Source organism: Zeus faber (genome assembly GCF_960531495.2).
Source record: "Zeus faber genome assembly, chromosome: 8".
Taxonomy (NCBI): Eukaryota; Metazoa; Chordata; class Actinopteri; order Zeiformes; family Zeidae; genus Zeus; species Zeus faber.
The window spans coordinates 22,465,835-22,481,134 of NC_137195.1; the positions used below are offsets into that span (position 1 = coordinate 22,465,835).

Below are 15,300 nucleotides of genomic sequence, written 5' to 3' on the forward strand. Positions count from 1 at the left end.
TTACCGCACCGGGTGAAACCAGCCCTAGTGACGCCACCGCACACACAGAAGGAAGGATTGCAATTTGGTTTAACCAGGATCAGCAGACTGTAAATATATATGACTTGTTTAATCGCAGCATGCTTGATGAGAAAACCTCTTTTTTAATATATTTTTTTCCTCTCGTTTTCCTCTCAAAATTCATACAATTTTGACGTTTGATGATTTTTTTGTCATCCAAATGAATGCTAGGGTATCTGAGTCCATCCAGCAAAGTTACCAGGCGCTACATCCTTGATATTTGTGGGCGGAGCCAGAGCACATCTGATTATTTTTTGGACATCATGGCTTCATTCAGAAATAAATGTAATATTGTTTTGTGTCTGTCTGTCTGTCTGTCTGTCTGTCTGTCTGTCTGTCTGTCTGTACAGGAGAACCCGGCACTGTCTGTGGCCGTGAAGACATGTAAGAACTCCACGTCCGACAGCGTCAGAGAGAAGTTCCTCCAGGAAGCACGTGAGTTCTGCTGACTTCCGTAGCCGGACTACTAACTATCTCTTAGGTTATGTTTTTTCCACAGTATTCTCACAGCTCATTTCCATTGGTAATCGCATTTTATAACATTAAATATAATCTTTTATCACCTAGGATCTAAAATGTAGATTGCAATTCAGTAGTGGGTTCAGTAGTCAACAATCAGTTTAAATGCCTTAATATTTGTCGCATGATTTGAGATGCAACAAAAAAAAACTACAACTTAAACTGATATCTAAGTAAAAAGTAGATTTTTGATTCGTCTGGTTCCTGCTCTGTACCTCCGTCCTCGCAGTGACCATGCGTCAGTTCGACCACCCGCACATCGTGAAGCTGATGGGTGTCATCACGGATAATCCTGTGTGGATCATCATGGAGCTCTGCACACTGGGGGAGGTAGCACACACAGTATTTACCTCCAGCAGTGACTGGCTGTGACAATTACTTTATTCTTCATTTTGAAATGTAGATGTAGGCAAAAAGTAAACAGTCATATTGCGTTGGTGTCGGGAATCAAGATCTTTACCTCTACTGTGAATTTATGAAGGTACACTTTCTTTCTACCTTCTTTGTCCCTGTCTCTTTCTCACATTGCATCTCCCCCTCTTTCTCTTCCGTTCTCTCTGTCCCTGGCAGTTGCGGTCGTTCCTGCAAGTCAGAAAGTACAGTCTGGACCTGGCCTCTCTCATCCTGTACTCCTACCAGCTCAGCACCGCTCTGGCCTATCTTGAGAGCAAGCGCTTTGTTCACAGGTATACTACACACACACACACACACACACACACACACACAGTCCAGACTTTCAGTGCTGTGGGGATATTGAGAAAATTATGTTAAATTTACAATGTGTCGTTTTTTGAACACTAGGGGGAGCACAAGTCTTTCATAAAATGACTAAACAAGGCACGGATGCCAAGTCAGTGTCCGACAGGAGCGCTCCATCTTGTAAAAGATAGTCCAGTGTTGATTCCAGTTTCAGCGCTTCCTCTGTCTCGACATCCGTCTGTGCCAAGAGCTCGACTTCTTTGTCCCAGATGCCTCAGGGCTTTTATTTTTTAAATTTATTTTTTATTTTTTTCCCCAAAAACAGGCATTGTCCAATATGTGACTTTGCCAACACAATCAAAATAATGCAATTATAACAAATCAGTTTGACGTTAGACTATACACACTGTACACTATACTGTATATTATATTTAGTAAATATCTCTACATTCTCTACATCGCTTAATTTTAAACGCAATAATCTCTTCTTCTGTTTGCTCCAGGGATATCGCAGCACGGAACGTTCTGGTGTCAACGGTCGACTGTGTGAAGCTCGGGGACTTTGGTCTGTCAAGATACATGGAAGACAGTTCTTACTACAAAGGTAACGACACATAGTGACTGCACAGAAGATGCACAGTAAATACTTTGTAATATATTTTGTTTTAATACTTTGTAATATTATCATTTTCACATTTGTATTATCCACCGATTGCTGGGAACGATCCAACATGATGATTTGATGATTAAATAAGGTTGTCAACATTAACCTCACTGGTATAACCTGCACATTCTGACCCAATATAAAGAGGTGAAATCCATTAAAAAGACATGAAATCCCGCACCTGCAGAACAGAATGACATGCCTTCAAAATTAGTGTCAGCTTGTGTGATAAATTATTGTTTGACATGTTTCCTCCAGCTCCGCACTTTAGGCCTGGTGCTGTTACCATGGTGTGTTTAACTTCATCAAACGTCTTGTCCCTCAGCCTCCAAAGGTAAACTGCCTATTAAGTGGATGGCCCCGGAGTCAATCAACTTCAGGAGATTTACATCAGCCAGCGACGTGTGGATGTTTGGTAAGTGTGTGTGTGTGTCTGTGTGTGTGTGTGTGTGTGCGTGTGTGTGCGTGCGTGCGTGCGTGTGCGTGCGCGCGTGCGTGGACTGATGGATGCGTTTCTTGCTTGATCAATAACAGTCTTTCCCCAATTTTATTTTGGAGCAATTAAATCATCTATGAGTTTATGACTTATCCATCTTCCATTCAATGCAGGCTAAGTGTAATTTTCCATTTAGCAGAGAGGCAGCGTTTAGATGCTTGATGGCACAATAACGGAGGATTTTTGAGAATTGCCTATTGTTGAGTATTTTTTTTTATGAATAATTGAAGACCAATAATTCAGGAGAAATGAAGACTGAAAATCATTTGCTTAGGAATGATCAGGATTATTCAAGGTCTTACTAAATCTGAGTATAATATTTACTCATTTGATTTATTGCATTTTGCTTGTTTGCTTTTTAATTACTATTTGATGGCCTTCTATTGATGTAAAGCACTTTGAGTTGGAAAGGTGTATATGAAAATTGCTATACTGTACAAATAAAGGTTATTATTATTATTATTGTTATTATTAGGGTCCAGCCCACAGGGCTTTTATGTTATTGGAATTGCTCAGATTTTTTATTTTTAATCCTGGTGGCTGGTTTTTCAGGCTGAAAGTATCTGGAACACGACAGCCTCAGAGACATGGTTGAGATCTTGTTAGAACCGGGACGTTTCAGACGTCTTGTCGTTCGAGTTTGATCAATATCGACTGGACATTGCATTTGGAGCAGAAAATAAGCGAAAAAATGTTGTAATTTCACTGGAAATAGAAGAACGTTGGCACGATTTGAGTAGTTTCAGGAACGTTGGCACAATTTGATTTGTTTCAGGAGAAAAGGGGCGGGTGCTTTGTGACATAATCATCCAAAGTTATAAGCCAAGCTTCGCTCCTCAAAAGTCATTCACATCCAGCCACTTGCGCCTTGTGGACTGCGTAGCGTTCCCAGACAACCCGCGTAGACCGACCACCCGAGCCTTCCGTGCGTTTAAGGGAAACTCTGAAAACTGTAACTCGTGCAGCGTTTCACAAGCGTTTTCGCACCACAGGAACTTTGACCATTTTAGCATTCGCTGTGACGTCAGCACCCCCTAGTGGCTGACTCATCCCCGCTCCTCTCTCCTCAGGCGTGTGCATGTGGGAGATCCTCATGTTCGGCATCAAGCCTTTCCAGGGCGTCAAGAACAATGATGTGATTGGCCGAATCGAAAACGGCGAGCGGCTGGCCATGCCACCACAGTGCCCGCCCACGCTTTACAGCCTGATGACCAAGTGCTGGTCGTACGATCCCAGCAAGAGGCCACGCTTCACAGAGCTCAAGACACAACTCAGGTACTCCCCGGCGTGCGTGCGTGCGTGCGTGTGTGTGTGTGTGTGTGTGTGCTGTGTGTGATACCATCTGAGTCAAAACTGTGGTTGCCATAGTTTTGTCTCTGGCTGCACAGTCATCTGTGGAGCAGAAAGAGACTATTGTATCTAGAGTGGAGTTCTCACTGACACACCTCCAGTTTGTGTGAAAAGGATGACGTCTCTGTTTTTTTTTCTTTGTTTTGTCTTTTTCTGAGACTGATTCAAATCTGAAAATGCATTTTGGAGGTCGGTGGGGGAATCCCGCTTTTTCTCTTATTTGGACAGGCCCAGTAGTTTTGTGTATTACCCAGAACTGAAAGATAGTTTGGACTCAAACTTATTATATAATTCTAGTAAGTATATGAAAATCCTGCTTACTTGGATGATTCGGGCAGCAATGTCATGGACGTTTGCCCGAGCCTCCCTCACAGTTTGGTCAGATGGTCACAGTTAGACCATCAGACAAGTTAGCACCATGTAGAAGCCTATTTCCTAGTAAAGCCATGCATCACTCACATAATGACTTAGTTCATGTACAGGAAGTCAAGGTTTTGGGGAAATTCACTCTGCTACCGGGATACAGAAAGGCTTGGACAAGTTGGGACCAGCTAAAGTGGAGCTTTGGCACTGGATGGTTCTGACTGGATTTCCCAAATTTTATTTGAAGGCCTGCAAAGACCTACAGTATTGTGCTAAGAAAGACAAAGTTTAGGATTCAGACTGACGTTACTTTGAGTTATTGAAGGTTTTATTGACCATCACTGTGATTATCCTAGTGTGAGGGATAGTGGTAATGTTCCTCTATCCAGGGTTCTCACCAAGTCCTTGAGGTGCGTTGAATTTCTTCCTCAGAAATTTTAAGTACTGCAATACCTTGAAAATAGCCCCTTTTGTGCTGAAGTGCTTGAAAAGTCCTTGAAAAAGAATCGTAACATAATAATAACGTTGAAGAATCACATTTACGACGGTTTACCATGGTTGGAAATAAAGACTTATAATAGTAGATGCCAATGAGATAAATTCAGTATATGTATGTATGTATGTGTGTGTGTATATATATGTGTGTGTGTGTGTGTACTGTATATGTGTGTATATATATATACATATATATATATATGTATGTGTGTGTGTGTGTGTGTATATGTATATATATATATATATATATATATATATATATATATATATATATATATATATATATATATATATATATATATATATATGTGTGTGTATATATATATATATGTGTGTGTGTGTGTGTGTCTGTGTATATATATATATACAGTATATATATAGTAGCACCTGTGAAGGGGTGGGATATATTAGGCAGCTTGTGAACAGTCAGTTATTGAAGTTGATGTGTTGGAAGCAGGAAAAATGGTCAAGCTTAAGGATCTGAGCGACTTTGTCGAGGGCCAAATGTGATGGCTAGACAACTGGGTCAGAGCATCTCCAAAATGGAAGGTATTGTGGGTTGTTCCAGGTATGCAGTGGTTAGTACCTACCAAAAGTGGTCCAAGGAAGGACAACTGGTGAACTGGCGACAGGGTCATGGACGCCCAAGGCTCATTGATGCGCGTGGGAAGCAAAGGCTAGCCCGTCTGGTACTAGCTCACAGAAGAGCTTATGTAGCACAAATTGCTGAAAAAGTTAATGCTGCTATGATAGAAAGGTGTCAAGACACTCAGTGCATCACAGCTTGCTGTGTATGGGGCTGAGTAGCACAGACTGGTCAGAGTGCTCATGCTGACCCCTGTCCGCCACCGAAAGCGCCTACAATGGACACGTGAGCATCAGAACTGGACCATGGAGCAATGGAAGAAGGTGGCCTGGTCTGATGAATCACAGTTTCTTCTACATCATGTGGATGTAGGGTCCGATCCGATCCAGCTTCTGTGGGATGTGCTGGAACAACAAGCCTGATCAATGGGGGCCCCACCTCGCAACTTACAGGACTTAAAGGATCTGCTGATAACGTCTTGGTGCCAGATACCACAGGACACCTTCAGGGGTCTTGTGGAGTCCATGACTCGTTGGGTCAGAGCTTGTTTTGGCGGCACGAGGGTGAGCTACACAATAGAAGTGGTGTTAAGTGGTGGTTTTAATCTTGTGGCTGAGTGGTGTATATAATAGAGATAGTATAAGTAATAGTCAATGAGAATAATATTATAAATGAGATTTTAATTAATAAAGATCACATTGTGTGTATTGGTTTTGCCTGAAGTTGAATTTAATTTTGTTAAGCCAGAATGAACCCTGTATATCTAATACCGGTGAACATGTTTTGCTGTAGCATGGGGTTTTACTGGATTTGGTCGCAATAGTGATGCGATCCATCGATTGGTATGTGGTGCTGATAATTCATTGGATGGAGAGTTTTTTTTGTTTTTTTTTGCTTTGAAATACTAGTTTGAAATACGAGTTTTGAGTGTGTGTGTTAAGTATATGTGAACACATGGTGCACCTTGACCTCCAGTATCTCAACATGAAACATCCATGGAAATCTCTCCCTCGCTTGTAGTAGTTATGATTATCATAGAGGCTATTACATCAAATTCCATAAATATTCTTCCATTTTACTTTGACAGTTATCTTTTCGGTAGCTAACTTCGCTTCAGGGTTCTCCAACGTCTCTCAGAGGGAGGGTGGAATTTTCAGAAAGCACAGTTGTAGACGCACACCATGCGGAAAGTATGCACACGTTGCCGTTCTGGATTGTATTTCAGTAACATTGCAATATCAGCGGCGCTGCAAGATGCCATCATTATTTCCCCTTCCTTCAACCAACACACACACACACACACACACACACACGCACACACACACACACGCACGCACACGCACACACACACACGCAGGAAAATGGTTTGCATATTTAGCTCCGGTGGTTTTTATGAGTTTGCTTAAAACCAGCATGACTCACACCTTTAATTCCACCCCTTACTCCTCCTGCTGATCTCTCCCTTTTTTTCTTCTTTTCTTTTTTTTTTCTTTTCTCCCTTCTTCTTTTCCTCACACTTCTTTTCTGCTTTCTTTTCTTTTTGTCCTCAACCGGCCCAAATGACACCATTGGGAACGGAATGCTGCAGCCGCACAGAAAGCGGTGCCGTTTACGCATTGCTATCATCACGTACGACGGTACTACTGTAGCAGAAAGTTCTACTCTTAAGTCAAACTGCTGCTGAGAGTCAAAAAAGGAATTTAACAAGAGGCTTCCATTACTCAGTGTCACATTTTACCAATGGAAGAGGTGGAAAAACTGTAACTCCAACTCAGAAGTTCCCGTACGAGTTAACACTCTTCACTTTTTTACTACAATACCTTGACATTATGTTTATAAAGCTGAGCGACCCCCACCTCCCCGCCGTGGCCTAGAGACCCCGCTGAGTGTTTACTGTGCTCTATTAATGCAGGAATGACTGTTTGAATATGAGGACACACAAATTGGTTTACATGTGGTCTGGTCGGCTTTTATATCATAATATCAATTATGGGGTACGCCTGCCAAATATGCAGTGCTCAGCTCCTGCTGCAGTTTTCCTAGACGGCAGACCAGCATGTGTGTGTGTGTCTCTATGTGGGTGTCTTTGTGTGTGTTTACACAGTGGGCAGCTGCCAGGAGAGAGAGAGAGAGAGAGAGAGAGAGAGAGAGAGAGAGAGAGAGAGAGAGAGAGAGAGAGAGAGAGAGAGAGAGAGAGAGAGAGAGAGAGAGAGAGAGAGAGAGAGAGAGAGAGAGAGAGAGAGAGAGAGAGAGAGAGAGAGAGAGAGACTTGAAATCGAGGTGAGGTGAAATCTACTGTACTCTAGATGGTGAGGCTCACATTGCTCGGACTATCTTTTCCCGTTAGTTGAGATGTTTTATTAACGTGGTCTTAGGTTTTTTTTTGTTTTTGTCTTTTTTTTGAGGAGGGGGACTTCTTTGACGATCTGCGGTCTCCAAAGTGTCTGATACGTCCTCGGTGAGTTTCGTCCTTGCTTTAGCGGGACATTCTTTCTGTCGCTGCTTTGGACTCAGTACGTGGTGGTGTTTTCTCGCTTATCCTCTTCTTGAGAATGACCACTTCAGGACAACCTGAAGCATTTGTGAGTTCTCTGGCTAGATTTGACTTCCTGTTGCAATGGGATTTTGGAGGTGTGGATTTTTTGTCTTGGATTAGTTGCACCATTAGGTTTTTTCCGAGCAAAAGTGAAATTGTTCTGTCTTTGGAGCGTTTCTTCCTCTTGGTCTTCTTTCCTGCGCCCGCCCCCCAGGTTCTTTGCATCTCTTTGGACGGGACAGGAGCTTAGTTTTGGGCTTGGCCTTCCGTCTTCCGTCTGTAGCAGCTTTACTGCCACACTGTACTAGTTGATGTGGGCGTTAAAATTTAAAAAACGGTGATGGTGTCAAATAAAATTAATTCATTCTGTATCAAAGCTATCTGTGCTGTTCGATCCCTCATTTAAATGCTGGCACACAAAAACTAAGCATATATACAGTATACAGTACTGTAAAAGTCAATGTGAGTAAAAGTAAAACAGTAAAAGTCAATGTGTCATATAAAGATATTTAGTAGCTTGACAGAGACAGTTTTGTATATGGTCGTAAAGTCAGTATTTCATATATACAGATAGAAATTCAAAGTCAAGTTCTCTGTGCCGGAAATGATACCGAGCCAGAGCCTGAGATGTTAATGTAAACGTGTGTAAAGTTAAGAGACCCTACTGTATGCTAGTGGTGCTCAATGTGGGGTCCGTGGACCCCCTTGGAGTCCTTTAAGAGATTCCAGGGAAATGATTATAGTGAAACTTAACGCCGTTGTTTAATTTACAAGACATTAGTACCGTTAGAGAATGTGCAATAATGACTGTTTTGATCTTGGTTTCACTGTTATTTCTGTAACTGCAGTATAGGTTGAGGTTGAGAATCTCTGCTCTACGCCACTAGATAAAAAATGATGGATTGACTGAGTAATCTTAACTAAGTAGACGTGCCCTTGAGCAAAGCACCAGCCGGGGCTCAGTGCTCACTGCAAAAGTGACCATATGACATAGCCAGCGTTGTTCCCGTCACTTCCAGAGTGTGAATTTATCCCCGTATGGGAGTCGGGCCGGGCGTCACAGGTTGTTAAATCATTTTGCCCTGACTAAATAAAAGCGAGCGGGCCTTGTTATTCCAGGTGCCGTGATGCTGTGGGGGAGGGAGGGAGAGAAACCGTGTTGGTGGAACTTATGTGAAAGCATTTAAACTGAAAAGTCATATTTGATGCAGGGGGGAAAAGTGTATGTGTATAAAATCTGAAACAAAACTCAAATAAATTAAAGTGATTTTTTTTTCCCCCCAATTACAGACATCAGACAACAAAATCTTAAACTAATTGGGGGGGGGGGGGGGGACACACTGAACATCGTCTGAAACACTGAAGCTGAACTAGAACAAACAGTGAATTTAAATGTCAAACAATGTTAAGAATCAGTTCAACAACTTGAGTGACAATGTAAAACTATATCTATATGATTTGAATTTAAGTGAGTGTGTTAAGTGAGAGTGTAACAAATCCAGATGTCCGACATCAACAAGGGTCTGTTTGCTCTCCTGAAATTAACAGCACTGTTTAGAAGCAGCTGATGTTGCTGGCACAGCTGTGTGTGTGTGTGTGTGTGTGTGCGTGTGTGTGTGTGTGTGTGTGTGTGTGCGTGTGCGTGTGCGTGCGCATGCACATCCGTCCAGCGCTTTCATTGTTGAGAGGACAGACAGGAGCTGGCAGGAAAATGACTTGGACAGGTGGATGGACGGACACACACACACACACACAGCAGGACAGCACAGGACGGTAAAGTCATTGCCAGAAATAGCACTTCCTGTGGTGGGAGAAGGGAGGAACGATAGGAGAAAGTGTGTGTGTGTGTGTGTGTGTGTGTGTTGGACTTCTGGGGTTCATCGTGGATTCATATTTCAGACTTTCAGTTCAAAGTCTTCTAAAACTGATCCTCCAAGGTCGGGCAAATGCTCGCGACACATTTTTCCAACTAACAGGTCAGTATGGGTCGTTGGTGTGTGGATATTCTGCATCTCTTTAGGCCGTGTTCTGAATTTGGCTCAGATTCGGTTACGCTCTAAATATTTCTGCCCCAGCGAAGACAATTCACTTTGTCCATGGGCTGTTGCTAATGCCGTTATTGCTGGCTGAAAACGAAACCAACAACTGAAAAGTGTGCAGGGAAACTGGAGCTGTTTGGTTTGTGCCGGACCTAGATTCCAATGGACATTGCCGTGTCTGTTCTGGTCCACGGTGTCGGTTTTGCCTTTGACTTTGGATGTTTCCGTTCTTCCGAGTGTCTCTCCAACATGGGAAGTTCAAAGGCTGTTGTGCTTCGAGCATTTTGTATTTCCGCCTGTGTATGTGAGCGTGCACGTGTACACTTGAAAGGTGGGGTAGAGACGCACCCAGCCTTCCCTCCTGGGAGTAGCTCCAGTGTTAGGTAATCTGCCTGGTGGTACGGCCAAAGAGGACCCAGCAGATCGGAATAAAACCCCTGTGTACCTATGCTTTGTTTTCAGCACTATCCTAGAAGAAGAGAAGGCCCAGCAGAAGGAGAGGAGCAGGATGGAGATGAGGAGGCAGGTGACCGTTTCCTGGGACTCCGGAGGTCCGGACGAAGCCCCGCCCAAAGTAAGAGACTCTGATGTTTGGTTTGTGTGTTTGAGAGAAATTAACAATGAATTTAACAATTTGAACCTGACGATTATGCCATTTATTTATAGTATTGTGAGTAAGTATTGTCATTCAAGATACAAATGTATTCTGATTTATATGTACTTTTTAAAAACAAGACCACAGTCATTCTTCTAAAGAGAATTTGTGCATGGGCTTGGGCTTGGGCCGATTTACGATTCAAACGATCGCGATTGACATTGAAGACCCCTTTTTTTTTTTTGGTTGTTTTTTTTATCCCCCAGGAAAAATTTGAGAATTGAAACGGTGTAAGTGCAGTTTACCGTGTTCTGAAATTGGAGCGGAGAGAGAGAGAGTGAGAGAGTGGGAAAGAGGGAGAGAGAGGGCAGAGGGTTTGCCCCTCTCCGCTATGAGCTGTCCAGTAACCACTGGTGATCAGGTCTCACTTCCCATCTTTGGTCCCGTACAGAGTGGGGCTTTTAGGGGCAGGTGCTCAAAAAAAAAAAAAGAAAAGGGACATGGACGCTCTGGGCAAACAGAGCAGCACAGCCCCTCGCTCTCCCTGTTGCTTTCCATTGCTATGGGACTTATTTAAGTCAAAAATTGAGGTTTTTGTGTAAATACTTTACCTGTAACTCATAAATCCTCCACTTCTGGGGTGGGAAGACCGCATTTGCCACATTACATTACGGTCTATGCAGGCGGGAACCCCACCCAAAATCGTATGTTGTCGATTGCTGCCCCCCAGTGATCGGAATTTTGCACGATCGCCCAAGCCTAGTGCATAGTACTAGTAATAGTACTACTTCTAAAGATTATGCATATAGTCAAGTCAGCTAGTCTTTATTTCAAAACCGTGTGGATACTGAGGAGCATTGATGCAAAGAAAAATAAATATAAAAAATAAATAATAAAGATTGAGATGGGTGAGATGTTGTTCCAGGCACTCAAGTGACAAATGGAGGCATTTATTTTATGTTTTCCTTTTTGACGCATCCTTTCTTATATAAAATGGATGTAAATTGTGTGTCTACTATCAAAACAGATGCAAAGTTCCACGGACACAAAATTGCTAAGTTAACCCTTGTTCTCTCGTCCCATTCCTAGTGTCTCTCTCCCTCTCTGTCTCGGTCGGTGCATGAGTGACAGGTGCAGACACAAAGAGATAATCCCCAATTTCTTCACCTGTCGGTCTTTAGGATATGCACTGTGACTTTTTTTTATCCCAAATCTCTTGTCTTCTGTGCTGCTGACAACCTGATGACCTCCCGTCTTTAGCCGATTAACTTTTCCTTGGTTGCAGGATTCTAGCTGGCGGAATTTTGCTGAGTTTGCGTTGGTGCGTTAGCCCTCATTTCGTGGTTTGGTTTTTCACATGTACCTCTTTATTTTCTCTTTATTTTTTCAAAGGCAATCCTGTATTGGGGTAAACATCTTTGAAGCACGAAGCATAATTGGTTTGCCAACCAGTTGCTACTTACACATTTACTTACATCTTCATAATAGGTCTTAATGGCAGTTTAGAGCTATATCTAAAGCACTCTGTCTTCTTCATGCATAATTAATTCATTATTTTTAATAGTTAATTTCATTATATAGTCCACCCTAACCCAAACCCTCAATGTCCACCTACCCCCGCCCACCCAACGGCTTGTTTCCCCAGCTGCCGACTACCTCAGCCCTGCTCACAAACCAACACACCTCTGCCATCAATGCTGCATTCACAGAGAACACGGTAGACGGGAGACGGCAAACTGGAAGTCGTGTATCCATAATGCGAAATAATCCGTCTTCAAATCTGCTCAGACGAATATGATGCTTTATAGCCGGCTTGTGTAAAGTTAACCAACTATGAATAACAACACTTTTTGGAGGGAATTCATCATTCATTTAAGTTCACAATAAAATATTGATAGTAAGTTGCGTTTTATAGCTACATGCATTACTAAAATTCTTGTACTGTGTATATAAAAACACACACAAAATAATATCATTTGTTTTATTGCAGTCTTTGTACATCACCCTAGCAAAATATGGTCACGCTTGTTTCGTTTTGCCCCTCGCTCCCCCCCGTGCCGTTCAGAAAGTGCCGGTATGCCGTTCCCGTCCACCGTGTTCCACGTGAATGCGGCATTACATCACTGCCTCTGGGGGTTGAACACAAAGAGCCATAGAACTTGCCAGCTGGGCGACTATGAGATTAGGGCCTTTTTACGAACAGGGTTTGATATGGAGCACCGATTCCAAATGAGCATGTTTACCAGGATTGGTAAGCCGCGACACTTACTGTAATAGCTCCACTTATCGACGTTGAATCCCTGTGGATAAGGGCATCGGGTTGCAATGCAAAGCGCATTGAGCAGGAAGAAACAAAATCAGAAAACACTAATGATAGCTTATGAAGTTTTTGGAGATGCATTTTTTCATTGCCTAACTGTGGATGTTAATTAGAGCCAAAGCTATGGGTGGTATCTGGAGTTGTTATTACAACGTTCTAGACCCCTCCCCAATTCGTTCTTTGGCTGTAAATGCAACTGAATGTTGATTCTGCCACTTGTTTTGGCTCAGCTCTGTCTCACTACACTGTCTGTCTTTCTGCTTCTCCAATGATCGATTCTATCTCCTGTCTCCCGCTATCCATGTGTTCTCGTCCTCTGCATATATATGTGCCTCCAATCTGTCTGCCTGCAGCCAAACCGTCACCCCTCCCTACAACCAAGCTTCGGTCTGGACTGTCTGTCTGCTCCTCCTCCTCCCCCTTCTCATCCTCACCATCATCGCCACCCTCATCTCCATCATCACCGTCAGCCAAACCAGCGCTCTGCCTCGCAGCTCTCCCTCTGCCTTGGACACCCTCATCCCGCAGCTCCCTCCTCCTTCTCCCCGTCTCCCTCTCATCCTCTTGCCCATCGCTTTCCTCCTCCGCAACCCCATTACCCTCACTCACCCCCGTATGGAAACGCCTCTCCGCGACATCACAGCCCCGAGCTCAACAGTGATCTCCACGAGTCCAATTTCACACTCCACGCTCCGGGCGAGTTGTCTCTCATAGCTCACACTGAGCGCCACTCCAAGCTTCCAACCTTCCCCAAGTCGCGCCCCAACGGTGATACCCACCCTCCGAAACCAAGCCTCCATCCTCACTCCCACCCGGATTTGTCTCACACACAGGCCGCAACGGTCTCCTATTGTGCCCAGCTGCTCCCTTCTCTCTGTTACCAGTCTAGACACGACTCGCTTTGCTACGGCCAACCCCGAACCCAACCGACCTCACAGCACAGATCCAATCCATCCTTTCCTGACACTTTTCCCCAGCTCAGTTCCATCCCCTGCCGCCAGCCCCAAACCCTAACCCCGCTCGAAAACAACTATTGCACCCAGCTTTCCCCCAACTGGCACCCACACCCTTCTGTCCTAACTGCTCTCTCGCTCCCCTCCATACCTGTCCGCCTCCAGATTACCCAAGGCAGGTGGCCAACAATCACACTCATCTTTGACTTAGCTCCTACGAAACCAAGCTCTTATATCTAGAAAAGGAGTTGACATGGGCAAGGTTTGGGGAGGTTACCTTACGGCCATTTTCGCTCTAGTTGACCACTGCTCGGTGGCAGTGACAAACCTCCAGTGGCATTTGGCGTTGAGCTGTCATTATGTATGTTACTCAAAAACAACTCAGTACCTTTGTTTTTGTTGGAAATAACTTATTAATTTCAGAGGCAGCATACACCATCGATCCATAAACAATGATACAGGTGTATTAGATAAACAGGTGTACTAGATACACATTTTGGCTTTCTTTGGTTGGCTTTAATATTAGTTTAGCGATATAGACATTGCATTGCTGGAGACTTTATATAATGTTACTGAAACTTTTTTTGTAGATATATAGCTTGTATATGCATAGTCGTACACAGGATATTGTTTTTGTCTGTGTTTTCCACAAAAACACACATATGTGCATCTTTGCTGCCCATGCGTTCTGAGCCTGACGTGAATGCCTGCCACATATCCTAATTCCACTGGGCTTACGGTCTGAAGTTTCTAACACGCATGGAATTTTTGGGGGTTGGGATGCGACGGAGGGAAAAAAAAAAAAAAAAAAAGCCAATCCCAAAACAGTGATTGAAAAAATTTGCTTTTTTGTATGTCACATTAAATTAGAGCATAGTGAAAAGTGTTTAAACTTCTTTACACCAGGTGGAACCAAAAAATAGCTGTGTTAATGTTTCTGCAACTATGAGTTGCAGAAATATACTTTTTTTTTTTTTTTTTTTTTTTTTTAAAACCCTTCCTCTGCTAACTTGGAAAAATATCCATTCGAGCAGAAAAACGGCAATAACTCGCATTACTATCATGTTCCGTGTCGCCTTCCATCAACTTATTTGGACTGTATGTATTATAGGAATAAAGGCTTCCAAGGCTTAGGTGCTTACTATAAATAGCGAGCTGTGGAAACGTCCACTGGAGACTGTTAGTACTCGGAGGGAGGCTTTCTGTCCGCTTGACCCAGCTGCTGTATGCTGGATAAGTTAATACTACTAGGTTGTTTGAGCAGGTGGCCTACAGTGAGGCCTGAATGTTCCCCACAGTTCTCACCATCTGTAGCTGAAGCACATGCCAAAACCCACTCTAACTTTACCTCTCAAGAAACATGCAGTCATTAGAAATATGTGAAAACTGAGCTTTTGTTTTGGTCTGCTAACAGAGAAGGAAAAAAAATTGGCCATCAATCCTGGCTGACGCCTGGTTGCCTCTCGTGGCAGACATATCTGTGTGGGAGTGCATGAGCTGTGTGCCCTCAGGGGGACGTGTAGAAGAAGTAGAACAAAAAAAAAAAAAAAAAGGCAAATCTTAATTACACTTGGCTAGATTCCTAGAATTCCTGATGGAGCTTTGCCATCATCCCTTGTGGATAA

At 43.3% G+C, this 15,300-nt stretch overlaps 1 protein-coding gene across 4 annotated transcripts in view; it reads left to right on the top strand.

Annotated features, from left to right (window-relative positions):
* LOC307233977 (focal adhesion kinase 1-like) overlaps window positions 1-15,300 on the top strand; it is a 79,698-nt gene that overhangs the window by 45,496 nt on the left and 18,902 nt on the right. For 3 of the 4 annotated variants that reach the window (XM_080005490.1, XM_080005491.1, XM_080005493.1), the window contains exons 18-25: window positions 411-495; window positions 809-909; window positions 1,150-1,265; window positions 1,782-1,882; window positions 2,268-2,357; window positions 3,509-3,713; window positions 10,270-10,381; window positions 11,688-11,723. In XM_080005490.1, coding sequence (XP_079861616.1) covers window positions 411-495; window positions 809-909; window positions 1,150-1,265; window positions 1,782-1,882; window positions 2,268-2,357; window positions 3,509-3,713; window positions 10,270-10,381; window positions 11,688-11,723 — 846 coding nt within the window. The remainder of the gene's footprint in view (window positions 1-410; window positions 496-808; window positions 910-1,149; window positions 1,266-1,781; window positions 1,883-2,267; window positions 2,358-3,508; window positions 3,714-10,269; window positions 10,382-11,687; window positions 11,724-15,300) is intronic. The other variant, XM_080005492.1, reaches the window with a different exon arrangement.